The following is a 13,859-nucleotide window of genomic DNA, read 5'->3' on the forward strand; positions in this document are numbered from 1 at the left end:
TTTGTTATAAAAAAAGTATATTCCAAATATGTGTAATACCCATGTTTGTGTTTTATTTTTTATTATAAAATATACAGTATATACATTCACATGCACAAACAATACGCAAATATATTCAAGATATATTATATTATATTTTTATTTAAAAAAAAAAGTGTAGACCTCAGTCAACCACATGTTCTTCCTCAAGTCTTCTGAGCTCTTGTATATCATTGGCAGCGCATTTGATATCCACTTACATTCAAAGGATAGGGGGGTAACTTACTGTTCTGTGGAGATCTGACCACTGACACCACACGATCCCCATATTCTCAACCTACGCACTATTCAAACAAGTCTTTGTGGAGCTCTGTTCTTGGACTTATTCAGCAATCAAAATGGAATCCCCAATCCTATGGCTGGGGAGGGGATAACTTTCATACTTGGTACAAACCATTTAAAGGGTTAGTCCTGCTCTGCTCACCAGGTGACTGGGGCAGGTGATGTCACATCTACTGATCTCTATGCAACCGGCAAGTTGACTGGGCCTGCTGCACAATACCGGCTGACCATGCACAGGTCTTCACATCACCTGTCTTGCTCACCCAAGACTACAGAAGTAAGCAGAGCCTTGTCTGGTACCATGAGATCAATATGACCCCATGCAGATTGCGTTTTTTTGTTTTTTTTTTCATGGTACCAGACAAGGGTTAAGGATCCATATTATCCAAGGTCAAGATGAAGATTCTCTGGCCAATCCCACCATAAATGGAAACCCTGTCTCTTGGTAGAGCAATTTATTTTTTTGTTGTGTTCTTCCAACCTGTCTTCTGTCATTCCAGGTTGCGGTGTTAACCTCGGCCTCCGTGGTCTGGAATCATCGGAACAGTTCATTTATAAGATAGCCATAGCCGTAGACCAGAGTGACGTCTTTGAAGCCTTGGCGGCTAAAATCAAGCATTCCAAGCAAGTGGTGGAAGAGTTCAAGCTTCATGGTCTTCAGACTTCAGTATTCGAATAAACTATTGCCCAAAACCTACGAAGAGACTGAAAGAGGTCAAATCCCCATCCGGGCATCCGTTCTTGAATGTGAATTACTTAATTTTTCATTCCTTTTGAAGAAGATTTGATTTAACCAAATAATTCTCACACAATAATGATCTGCACTATGTATAGTATAATAGAGATGGTGGCACTAATAAAGGGCTGGAGGTGTATTTATATTTACCTGCTTTGTCTGTTTGTTTTGTCATTCACTCATTTTTATTTTTTTTTTTTATTTTTTTTAATTTATAACCTAAATAAACTTTTTTTTTATTTCTTTTTTTTGTTTTGTGATTCATTTTTACTTTAATAGAAAGAAGAGTTTGGTGCTGCTGCTGCTTCCGGGTCCGTAGTGCAGTGAATATTCATGAGCATAATGAGCGGGCCCGAAAGCAAGTGACAGCAGCACCGAAGACAGCAGCGCTGGAGACAGGTGAATATAGGAAATAATTTTATTTCAAAGACCCATGTCTTCTCCGGTATGTGTCGCATGGAGCACATCAGTGTGCAGTCCGTGTGACATCAGTGCTGCCGGAGAAAAATGGACTTGTCTCTGTGCAGAACATATGGAGACACGTGTGTGGCTCACAGACACACGTCCGTGAGAAAACGTAGATGTTTACACAGACCCATTGATTTAAATGGGTCTTCATGTGTCAGTGTCTTCGGTATGTATGAAAATGAACGTCATGCATACCGGAATCACGGATGTGTGAAGAAGGCCTAAGACTGAGGCAGAGGGAGTCATAAACTATGGCAGCCCATGTGCACCGAGCCATCTATTGCAGGTTCAACATGATTTTCCTGAGTCAACTGGCTATTTATGACCACAAATTGGCAATATTTGCCCATCTGCAATCATTTAGAGCTACTGGTCCATCTGGGTAAACAAATTATTAGACTGGTACCCTCTGGATAGGAAGTTAGCCATACCCCCTACTGGACAAATAAAACTAGAACATGCCATTGTGTCAACCGAAACAAATTTTGGCCAAACGGCAAAAACACCCGGCAAAACTGAACGCTGAGTGCTTCTTTACTTCTTGGCAAAATTCCTCGAAATATGTTTATTTTGGCAGCAAGCAAGATTTTCATTTTGGTTTTCGAAAGCTTAAAGGGGTTGTCAACTATTTTTACATTGATGATCATCAATGTGTGATCGGCCGGGGTCTGACACGCTGGACCCATGCCGATCAGCTGCTCCCGGTACTGGCGGTGGCAGCAGGTGGCCAGAAATGTTCAGTTCTGGAGCTGCTCCGTCTTCCGATAGCAGTTGCGGCTGGGTACCCCACATCCGCCTCCCATTTTAATCAATAGGAGGCTGATGTGCAGTAACCGGCCCCTATCAGAAGACAGAGAAGCTCCGGAACTGAGTATTTCCGGCAGCCGCTGGCACAGATCAGCTGGTCGGCGGAGTTGGGATGTGCTGATCAGACATTGATGTGTTACCCTTAAGCGGACTTTACACGTTGCGACATCAGCAACGAGATATCGTCGGGGTCACGTCGTTAGTGACGCACATCCGGCGCCGTTGCCGACATCGCAGCGTGTAACACAAATGAGCGACTATCAATGAGCACAAAAACGTCAAAAATCATTGCTCGTTGTCACGTCGCTCATTTCCATAATATCGCTGCAGCGACAGGTACGATTTTGTTTGTCGTTCCTGCGGTAGCACACATCGCTGTGTGTGACACCGCAGGAGCGACAAACATCTCCTTACCTGCATCCACCGGAAAAGGAGGAAGGGCATGTTCCGGTCGCTTATCTCCGCCCCTCCGCTTCTATTGGGCAGTGGTTCAGTGATGCTGCTGTGATGTTGAACGAACCGCCCCCTTAGAAAGGAGGCGGATCGCCGGTCACAGCGACGTCGCAGGGAAGGTAAGTGCGTGTGACGCTGCCGTTGCGATAATGTTCGCTATGGCAGCGATCACCACATATCGGCCATATGACGGGGGCTGGTGCTATCGCGCTCAGCATCGCTAGGATTGGCTAGCGATGTTGCAACGTGTAAAGCCCACTTTCGGGGTACTTTGCACACTACGACATCGCAAGCCGATGGTAGTGATGCCAAGCGCGATAGTCCTCGCCCCCGTCGCAGCTGCGATATCTTGTGATAGTTGCCGTAGCGAAAATTATCGCTACGGCAGCTTCACATGCACTTACCTGCCCTGTGACGTCACTCTGGCCGGCAAACCGCCTCCTTCCTAAGGGGGCGGGTCGTGCGGCGTCACAGCAACGTCACACGGCAGGCGGCCAATAGAAGCAGGGGGGCGGAGATGCTCTGGACGTAAACATCCCGCCCACCTTCTCCCTTCCTCATTGCAGCCGGGACGCAGGTAAGGTGATGTTCTTCGCTCCTGCGGCTTCATACACAGCGATGTGTGCTGCCGCAGGAACGAGCAACTACATCGTAACATCGGTCCTTCCGAAATTATGGAAATGACCGACGCTACACCGATCATACGATTTTGACGCTTTTGCACTCGTTATTCGTAGTAAAAATGATTCACATACTCCGATGTCGACAGCGACGCCGGATGTGCGTCGCTTTCGATTTGACCCCACCGACATCGCACCTGCGATGTCGTAGTGTGCAAAGTACCCCTTAGGATAGGTCATCAATGTCAAAGTAGTGGACAACCCCTTTTAATTTTAATTTATGAGTACCAAAAGATGAGCAAATCTATTTGGAGGACCCTGATCTATCGGTGAGGTCCGTAATCTGTGGCCACTGGACTAAAGCCATGCACGGTGACTGTGTGTCGCCTTAGGACAGATGGAACCTGCTTTCTGGAAAAACGTCAACAACTGGAGCGTTTTGGCCGAGATCTATATCATTGCATCCCTGAAATGACTATTTTCATGCCTTGTTTATTTTAACCTTTTATTTATATTGTCGGCATCAGCGTTGAGTCGACAACTCTAAAAAGAGTCATATTCAATAGTCCAGAGACCACCTGCTCTGTTTATACAGGATATAGGGCATTTCCCAGCAGGTAGGGGGCAGCAAAAAGGGGTCGGTCTCTATCCCGAGACGCCAGGTCTTTAGCCACTATCCCCCACCTTTCTGAATTGTACCTGCATTCTGTGGATGGGCAGGTACCAGGTTCTGATTCTGCATATATAGAAGGGGAGTAAATGGAAGCGGGTCAGACATACCCACTGTGGAAAAGTGGTGGCAACGTGGCCTGTGCCCTGAGATAGTTTTATTAAGAGAATCAATTTATTTATTTTATTTTTTATTTTTTTAAGAGCTATTTTTATAGTGCTGTTATATAATCAAAGTATGATGGCACTTTTCGGTCACTGTATGGCAGCACAATATAGCACTGCCACAGTGATTCAATAATACTACTATATCTTGCTAAAAAAGGAAAAGGAGGAAAAGTGAACAACTGTTGCAAAATATCAAAAGCACTTAATAGTGCTGCCATAGGGAGTGAATAATAAGTCACTGGTAGTATTCAGTTACTAGGGCAGCACTATTGCCATACAGTGACTTAATGTTCAGTTACTGTATGGCAGCACTATTACCACCATACAGTGATCAAATAGTACTACTATACAGTACTCAATATTAAGTCCCTGTATGGAAGTACTACTTTATTACTATATGAAGGTATTTTGAAGCCAGTGTATGGCAGCTTTATTAAGCCACTGTGTGGTAATAGTGCTGCCATAGTGACTTAATAATAGGAAGTCAGTGTTTGGTATTATTCAGTAGCTTTGGCAGTAGTACTACCATACAGTCACTTACTGATGCTGCTATACAGTGGCTGAATATTACCAGTATGCAGTGATCAAACTGCTAAGATACAGCTCAAATAATACTAAACAGTGATTTCAACACAGTATGGTGGTATATAGTCAGTGTATGGCAGCACTATACGGTCACTGTATGGTAATGAGAAGTCACTATATGGCAGCACTATCCGGTCATTGTATGGTAGCACTATACGGTCACTGTATGGTGATATGTAATCACTATATGGCAGCACTATCCGGTCATTGTATGGCAGGACTATACGGTCACTGTATGGTAATGAGAAGTCACTATATGGCAGCACTATCCGGTCATTGTATGGCAGCACTATACGGTCACTGTATGGTGATATGTAATCACTATATGGCAGCACTATCCGGTCATTGTATGGCAGCACTATACGGTCACTGTATGGTGATATGTAATCACTATATGGCAGCACTATCCGGTCACTGTATGGCAGGACTATACGGTCACTGTATGGTAATGAGAAGTCACTATATGGCAGCACTATCCGGTCATTGTATGGCAGCACTATACGGTCACTGTATGGTGATATGTAATCACTGTATGGCAGCACTATCCGGTCATTGTATGGTGGTATGTAGTCACTGTATGGCAGCACTATCCGGTCACTGTATGGTAATGAGAAGTCACTATATGGCAGTACTATCCGGTCATTGTATGTTGGTATGTAATCCCTGTATGGCAGGACCATCTGGTTACTGTATGGTACTGATAAGTCACTGTATGGCACCACCGTACAGTGACCAGATAGTGCTGCCATACAGTGACTACTTACCACCATACAGTGACCGGATAGTGCTGCCATACAGTGACTACTTACCACCATACAGTAACCGGATACTGCTACCATACAGTGACTCCTTACCACCATACAGTGACCAGATACTGCTGCCATACAGTGAAAATACCATACAGTGAGTGGATAGTTTGCCATACAGTGACTACATACCACCATACAGTGAATACATACCACCATACAGTGACCAGATAGTGCTGCCATACAGTGACTACTTGGCACTATCCGGTCACTGTATGGTGGTAAGTAGTCACTGTATGGCAGCACTATCCAGTCACACTATTGTAAGAATTAGTAACATCCAGACAATGTATAGTGGTTATATTCTACCAATATATGAAAGCATAATTTAAGCACTGTGTTGCGATATTATTTGTGAAGGTGCACTCACTATATATTTGATGTTTCCATTAAATCACATTTTCAGATGATATACAGTGAAGGAAATAATGATTTCCTTCACTGTGCCTTCATATCCTGCTTATCACATAAGGTATTTAGCAGCATGCTGCACCATTGGTTTATTTGACACACATGCGGTATTATCTGCATTATATGACAGTATTAATTTTAAGTGTTTTATGATGGAGGAACATTATTCCGAGAGTAGAGAAAAAAAGAGGGATATAGCTCCCCAATCTACAGGTATAATCCTAAAACCTGGAACAGGTATAATAAAGTAAGAAAAAATAACCTCTACCCATGTGCAATGGTCATAAACGACACCTGAAACGCGTTGGGTCTGAAAATGACCACAGCCCTTGTATACAAGTATTTTTAATCATGATTTTATAAAGATTTATTTATTTTGGTGTTTTTGTTTTTTTGGTTTTTTTTTGCTGGAATTTTTGCATTTTTTTTGGGGGGGGATTTACTAATATTATGCAGGGACGGTCTGAATTGGGTTTCATCTGTATGTAATGTTTCATAGTGACCACTAGGTGGAAGAGTTGAGTCATGTAGAAATTTTCAAAGGCAATCTGTCCCTTTTTATGAAAGCGCTCATTATAAGAAATGTGTATGTCTCCGGCCCATGATGGGAAGGTTCGCCTTCCGCGCCGCTGTAATTATTGCAATCTGTATTTCCTCTTCTCGGCATGAATTTACTTTCATGGATTTTTAATTAACATCATCTTTTCTTCTATAAATGTAAATGATCCTTTTTGAAGAACCTCAATGGCTAGCAATGCTTTAAGAGTATAATAAAAAGTTGGGTCCAGACATTTTGAGGAATCTCTTTCCAGAGCAACTACAGGGTAATTCATGAGATATGCAGAAACTAGAGCAACACTTACTATGAAAAACATCCCAGCTGCTGCAGCACCTCTTTAAATGGTCGTGTCCCATTCAAAAGATGATCTACTGTCTATAGAATAGATGATACATATATTATTGCCGGTGGTCCAGCTGCTGGGATCCCAAAAATCTGTTTGTGAATGGAGCGGTAGTAAAAACACATGCACCCACCATTCCTATATATAGTGAGACCCCTGTTCTCAAGATTTATCAGGGTCCCAGCAGACATCATATATTTACTGTCTTCCCCTGAAAAAAAGCCATTACTTTTAGTTTAGGAAAAAAACACTGGTGGGGTGCTCCTGAAGCTTCAGGAGCCACAGGGTACTGCGCCTCAGCTGAGGTGTAGTATTCATCCCGGGTAAGACGAGGGTCATTCACCGGTGCACACCACAAGTTATACAACACACAGCTGCCCTCCCACAGGGACTGGGGGTGGCCATCAGTAGGTAAGGGACCTCCTGCCCACTCGTTCGGCAACCCGGGAGGCAGGGCACCTTCAGGGGAAGTGATGAGCAACAATACACATCAGGAGTTAGCGCCTGGACCTTGGGACAGGCAACAGCAGAAAAGTGAGAGAGACACGAAAGAACAAGGGACCCGTGACCCGGGTTCTTAGGAAGAAGGGGGATCCCAGGGCTCACGGGGAGCACAGCAAGCGGCCGTGACCCATTCCACTGACCAGGTGCTGGGGTGGAGGGATTACCAATAGAAAGGACACACAGAAGGAACACTGGCCTTGACCTCCAAACTATCCGGGATAGGCTGGAGCCCATGATCGTGGATCTCCTCACTCCAAAGGTAGTAACATCTCAGTGAGTAAAGAACTTTGACTGCAAGCCATGTGTCATCCCATCACTGCCGACATCGTTGCCCTAACGCCCCGCCGCCATCATAGGCTACCACTCCCAACATGCCTGGGGCCTGACCTCTACCTGTGGAGAGCTGCACCATCCTAGCTGTGCTACCATCTGCTCCAGAGGATACCTCCCGCAGAAGCGACTCCTATATTGGCCGCAAAGCACAGGTGGCATCATGAATTCAAACTCTTCTTGTCGCGGATTGGTGCCGCCTCCACTGTGGCTACCGGGGCTGCTCGAGTGGCGCTCTGATCCGGGATCGTGTCTGGGGCTCGAGTGGTGACCGGACCCGGGGCTCGTGCAACCGCCTGTCCACGCACACAGTGAAAGAGGGGGGTATTTATAGAGGAGATTGTCTGTGACGCCACCCATGGGTTGCGGTGATGGGATGGTGGCACCGCCGCTGCCTCTCGGGGCCAGCGTCCGGGACCAATGGTGTGGTGCAGCAAGGTGGTATCCCCTCCACGGGTAGGGGAGGTGTAGTACCGGGGCCCAGGTGTAAGTAGAGAGCAGTGCTGGGGCACCATCGGCAGGTTGGACCAGATGACACTGGTGTACTCACACTTAGGAAGAATTCACACAGAGTCCATATTGTAAACCAAGGCCGGATGCCGGTTGCCTCTGGAGGAGTGTGCTGGTCCCACACACTGGTTGGTAAGGTAGGGTCCCTTCCTCCTGCACTTGTGTTTTGCTGTTTGTAGATTAAACCCGCTTGGAACGGGAGAAATCCGCTCTCCTGCAGCTTTGTACGCAGAGGGAGCCATTGACCACAGACGCTGACCCGTGGGATCTCAATGGGTTCTTGGCGGACACCCTATCCCTTGCGTTGGGCTGCCGGTCTGCTCTATCTGGGCTTCTCTCCTCGGAAACAAGGTCTGGTACCTTGTGCGGCTGGTCAATTTAACAAGGGGCTTGAGGCTTGGCACGTCCTAGGGTCCAGTTACCCCGCCTGTGCACGGCCTCCGGACCGAATTCCCGTTGTCGGTACCGGCAGGCTAAAACCCTGCCCCAGTCCACTTCAGGTCTCCCGCGACCGGCTCTCCGTCGCCTGTGGCCCTACAATGCCGTCTGCCACCTAGTCGGTCCTCCCATGGTCCAAGGGCTCTAACCCTGACCACACTGCACTTCAGCTCCTGTCACCGACTGCTCACTCCACTCCACTCCACTCAAGACTGACTGAACTCAACTCCAGCTAAAAACCTACTGGTTCCCTCCATGTGTCACCTCTAGACCCCTAGGTGGGCGTTCCCATCCACCTGGTCCCGCCCACTGGTGTGTCCTGGCTGACATGGGGGGCGTGACTAGGATTTGTGGCTTGTGTTCCTATGTGTGGGATGTGTGGTGTTAATTCCCAAGGAGGAGGCGATTCCTGTACCCTTGGTGGGGGTACAGTCATCTGTGACTACCTGCTTTTGCCAGGGCGTCACATTCTCCCCTGTAAATATCCCCTTCATCCATCTTTATTGACACCACTGGGGTCATGGAACTGGGCCTGGCCGCTGTGACATCCCACACCGACCCGGTGACGAGTAACCCCCCCAGACCCCATGGGCCCGTCACTAGGGCTTATCAACAGGGGATGTCTTACATTTTTTTTTCATTGCAGTACGTTGCTCCATTGTGTTACAGTAAGCCCCAATTAGTTACACGTATGTTAATGCAAAATGAATATTCACCCATTACCCCCCGCCTATAATCGTGCCCACCACTATGCACTGGCATCAGTTATTGGGTACAGTCAGGCTGCCATATTACTCGCCCAAGGATCGCATCACAATCCTCGGACTGGCTCTCTTGACCTGACCTGCAATGCGATCCTCGGGCAAGTAAAATGGCAGCCTGACTGTTCCCAATCACCAACGCCGGCACAGAGGGCTGGAAGGGGTGAATATTCATTTTGCATTAACGTATGTTTAACTAGTCAGCGCGTGACTATAAATTATCCGGGGCTGACAGCAATACAACGGGGCACTGTAAGCACCAGAGAATTAAATCTCCCGGCGGCTAGTTGAACATATGTTAATGTAAAATGAATATTCACCCCTCTCTGTCAGTGTCAGTGATTGGGTGCAGTCAGACAGCCATATTACTCACCCGAGGATCACATCACAATCCTCGGACTGGCCCTCTGCTCTCTTGACCTGACCCGTTGGGCAGTCCAAAGATTGCGATGTGATCCTTGGGAGAGTATTACGGCCGTCTGACTGTGCCCTCACAGAGGGCTGGACAGGAGGAGTGAATATTCATTTTGCATTAACGTACGGTTAACTAGCCAGCGCATGACTATATATTTTCCGGGGGTTACAGCAACACAATGGGGCAGTGTACAGCAATAAAAGTCATATATCCTGAAAGGGCTGGTCAACCCTATTTCAGGATACTGTTAGTATTATGAATCGTAAATAGGGTTTATTTTTGGGGTAGGGCGTATATTTTAGGCATACTCCACAAAGACCAAAAAATCCTGCCAGGGCTTATTTTTGGTTAAATAAAATAATCTATTCGGCTTATAGGTTGTCACGGTGCTTACGGAGAAAACTGATGACAGGGGCTTCTAGACTGGCCCTCAGGTTAGAGGAGCCTAGCTATCACTGATCTAAAGGGTGCTTTACACGCTGCGACATCGCTGGCGATAGCGTGCGCGATTGCACCCGCCTACGTCGCTGTTTCGTCATGGGGTGATCGCTGCCGTAGCGTACAATATCGGTACGTAGCGTCACACGCACATACCTTCTCTGTGACGTCGCTGGAGACCCCGAACAATAACTCCTTTTAATGGGGAGGTTCGTTTGGCGTCATAGCGGCGTCGCTAAGCGGCCACCCAATAGAAGCGGAGGGGCGGAGATGAGCGGCCGGAACATGCCGCCCACCTCCTTCCTTCCTCATTTCCGGTGGACGCAGGTAAGGAGATGTTCGTTGTTCCTGCGGTGTCACACACAGCGATGTGTGATGCCGCAGGAACGATGAACAACCAGCGGCATGCACCACCAAGGATGATATGATATGGAGCGACGTATCAACGATCAACGATTTTTGACGTTTTTGCGATCATTGATCGTCGCTCCTTTTAGTCACACACAACAATATTGCTAACGGCGCCGGATGTGCGTCACAAACACCGTGACCCTGGCGATATATCGTTAGCGATATCGTTGTGTGTAAAGTACCCTTTAGGCTATGTGTCCACGGTAGAATGTTGCTGCGGATTTTTCTGCATGAAAATCCGCGACTTTCGCAGCAAATCTGCACCTTTTTTTGCTGCGGATTTACCGCGGATTTTGATGCGGATTTTTTTTTTTCTTTTCCCAATTCTGAAGCCAAAATCCGGATCAAAATCCGCAACAATAATTGACATGCTGCAGATTTTTCCGGATCAAAATCCGCGGCAAATCCGCCGCGGAAAAATCCGCAGCATGGACACAGCATTTCCAAAATGCCATTGAAATGGCTTGGAAGTGCCGCTGCTGCAGATTTTCGGAAAATCCGCGGCTTTTTCGCGAGAAATCCGCGGTAAAATCCGCGCATTTTCCGCAGCGTGGACACATGGCCTAAGAGTTACCTCTGAAGGTCAGGATACCTGAGCCGCCACCCTGGCCCTGCTTCTGACGAGCCCTGATCGCAGAGAGCAGAGGACCGGGGCTCCCAGAGTGGCCCTCAGGCTAGGAGAGCCTAGCTATCCCTGATCTCAGAGTTACCACTGAATGTGAGGATGTCTGAGCCGACATTCTGGTCCTGCTCCTGACCAGCCCTGATCTTAAACCCCCATCACCCTAACCCCAGGGGAGGACAGCGATAGGAGTGATTAAACCAACAGAAATAGACAAACAGGGGAAACCAAAACTCTATCTCTTGGCATGCTCACACAGAGGAATAAGACAATAAGATTAGGAGGAAAATAAGAGCAGGAAGGAAACAAAAAGATAACTTGAGAACTCCACAACAAATCCAAGCACAAAGCACTACAATCAAAGGTATTAGACAATAAGAACTTAGGAGGAAAATAAGAGCACAGGGGAAACAACCAGTCAATGGGAGAACTCCACAGCAACTACAAGCACAAAGCAATACAATCAAAGGTATAAGACAATAAGAGCTTAGGAGAAAATTAAGAACAGTGGGGAAACAACCAGTCAACGGGAGAACGCCACAACAAATCCAAGCACAAAGCACTACAATCAAGGGTATAAGACAATAAGAGCTTAGGAGGAAAATAAGAGCAGGGAGGAAACAAAAAGACAACGGGAGAACTCCACAACAACTCCAAGCACAAAGCAATTCAATCACCAAAAGGACTGGGACACAACAGCACACAGACCAACACAGCAATAAACTGTAGTCGGTATTGGTAGACAGGTTCAACCATCTTAATTAGGAAGGGAGCCAATGTGCTAGGTTTCCAATAATATGTGGTCCCAGAAGTAACCAGGAGGATAGCAGATGTTAACTCTTGCTAGCCTGATCATGAATGAGCCCACATCTGGTCGATGCCTGAGCCCACCTGTGTAACTCAGAAGCACCAGAGGAACCATAGAGTGAAGTGTCAGGATCTGTAATGTGAACGTCGTGGAGGATTTTAGGATTTAGCTGCAGCACTGACCGGCAGATCTGTTCTACAGGCTGCACTAAACTAGTCCTGCGAGAGAGAACAAATAAACCGTGGCTCCATAAATGCCAAAAATAATAAAGCAGCAACATCTGGAACAAACGACAAAAAGCCCAAATGTACAGCCTTGCAAAATATATTTTATAAATAAGATCACAACAAGAGCACGTGTGAGGACGCCGCCGCTCTCTGAGACGTCTTGCATACATGTTATAAACTGTGACATAATATAATTAATATAACCCATACATTTCTGTAGGGTACACGCTGTACTTATTAAATAAAATTCTCCAAAACTGCGGATGCACAAGAAGGATCAATGTTAAAAGGGTTATGCAAGATTAGAGAAACATGTCTACTTCCTTCAAGAAATAGCGCCACACTTTCCTATAGGTGATGGCTGGTATTACAGTCAAATTTCAGTAAAGTGATTCGGATTGAGCTGCATTACCATACGCAACCCTTGGACAGGTGTAGTGCTGTTTTATGAAGTTGACATTTTTTGTTTAATTCTTGACAATCCCTTTTAAGTGACACCCCAACCCAATGTGATGCCTTCCCTGAGCCTCTTGTTAACCATAGAAAGTTTTGTGTTGTAACTCTTGAGCATTGGAATAATTTATAGGAACGCTTTGGGTGTTGTATGAGGTGCATCATCTATCCAGTGGATAAGTGATAATTTGGTAAGACTGAAAAATTCCTTTTAAAGGCTTTTTCTCATGTTCAATCATCAGGAGCACGCTGCTCCCCTTCCTTCTGGCTTCTTGCTTGCTGGGAGGAGCCATGCCCCTGATGACTGACAGTTTGGTCCAGCATCATCAGGAGCACGCTGCTACCCTTCCTTCTGACTTCTTGCTTGTTGGGAGGAGCCATGCCCCTGATGACTGACAGTTTGGTCCAGCATCATCAGGACCACGCTGCTCCCCTTCCTTCTGACTTCTTGCTTGCTGGGAGGAGCCATGCCCCTGATGACTCACAGTTCGGTCCAGCATCATCAGGAGCACACCGCTCCCCTTCCTTCTGACTTCTTACTTGCTAGGAGGAGCCATGCTCCTGATGAGTGACCGTTCGGCCCAACATCATCAGGAGCACAATGCTCCCCTCCTTATGACTTATTGCTTGCTGGGAGGAGCCATGCCCTTGATGACTGACAGCTCTGTCCAGCCTCATCAGGAGCACACCACTCCCCTTCCTTCTGACATCTTGTTTGTTGGGAGGAGCCATGCCCCTGATGACTGACAGTTTGGTCCAACATCATCAGGAGCACACCACTCCCCTTCCTTCTGATTTCTTGCTTGCTGGGAGGAGCCATGCCCCTGATGATTGATACAATCATGCTGCAGGACTGTACTATCTCTGCCCTGAACTGTGCACTCTGCAGCAGCGGACAAGCAAGGGAGCAATGAATCTGTCTGTATTCAGTGATCCGGTTAGCATTAGAGCAGCACTTGTAAACTCTATTGCTACTATCTCGTAAGCGCTGCACTC

General features: G+C 46.7%; 1 protein-coding gene across 2 annotated transcripts in view; it reads left to right on the forward strand.

Moving 5' to 3' along the window:
• LOC142255366 (uncharacterized) overlaps positions 1–1,206 on the forward strand; it is a 94,573-nt gene extending 93,367 nt beyond the window's left edge. For both annotated transcript variants that reach the window (XM_075326937.1, XM_075326936.1), the window contains one exon: positions 822–1,206. In XM_075326937.1, the coding sequence (XP_075183052.1) occupies positions 822–1,000 (179 nt within the window). In that variant the 3' untranslated portion in view covers positions 1,001–1,206. The remainder of the gene's footprint in view (positions 1–821) is intronic.
• Positions 1,207–13,859: the final 12,653 nt, after the last annotated feature.

This window comes from Anomaloglossus baeobatrachus, chromosome 10, assembly GCF_048569485.1.
Source record: "Anomaloglossus baeobatrachus isolate aAnoBae1 chromosome 10, aAnoBae1.hap1, whole genome shotgun sequence".
NCBI classification, from domain to species: domain Eukaryota; kingdom Metazoa; phylum Chordata; class Amphibia; order Anura; family Aromobatidae; genus Anomaloglossus; species Anomaloglossus baeobatrachus.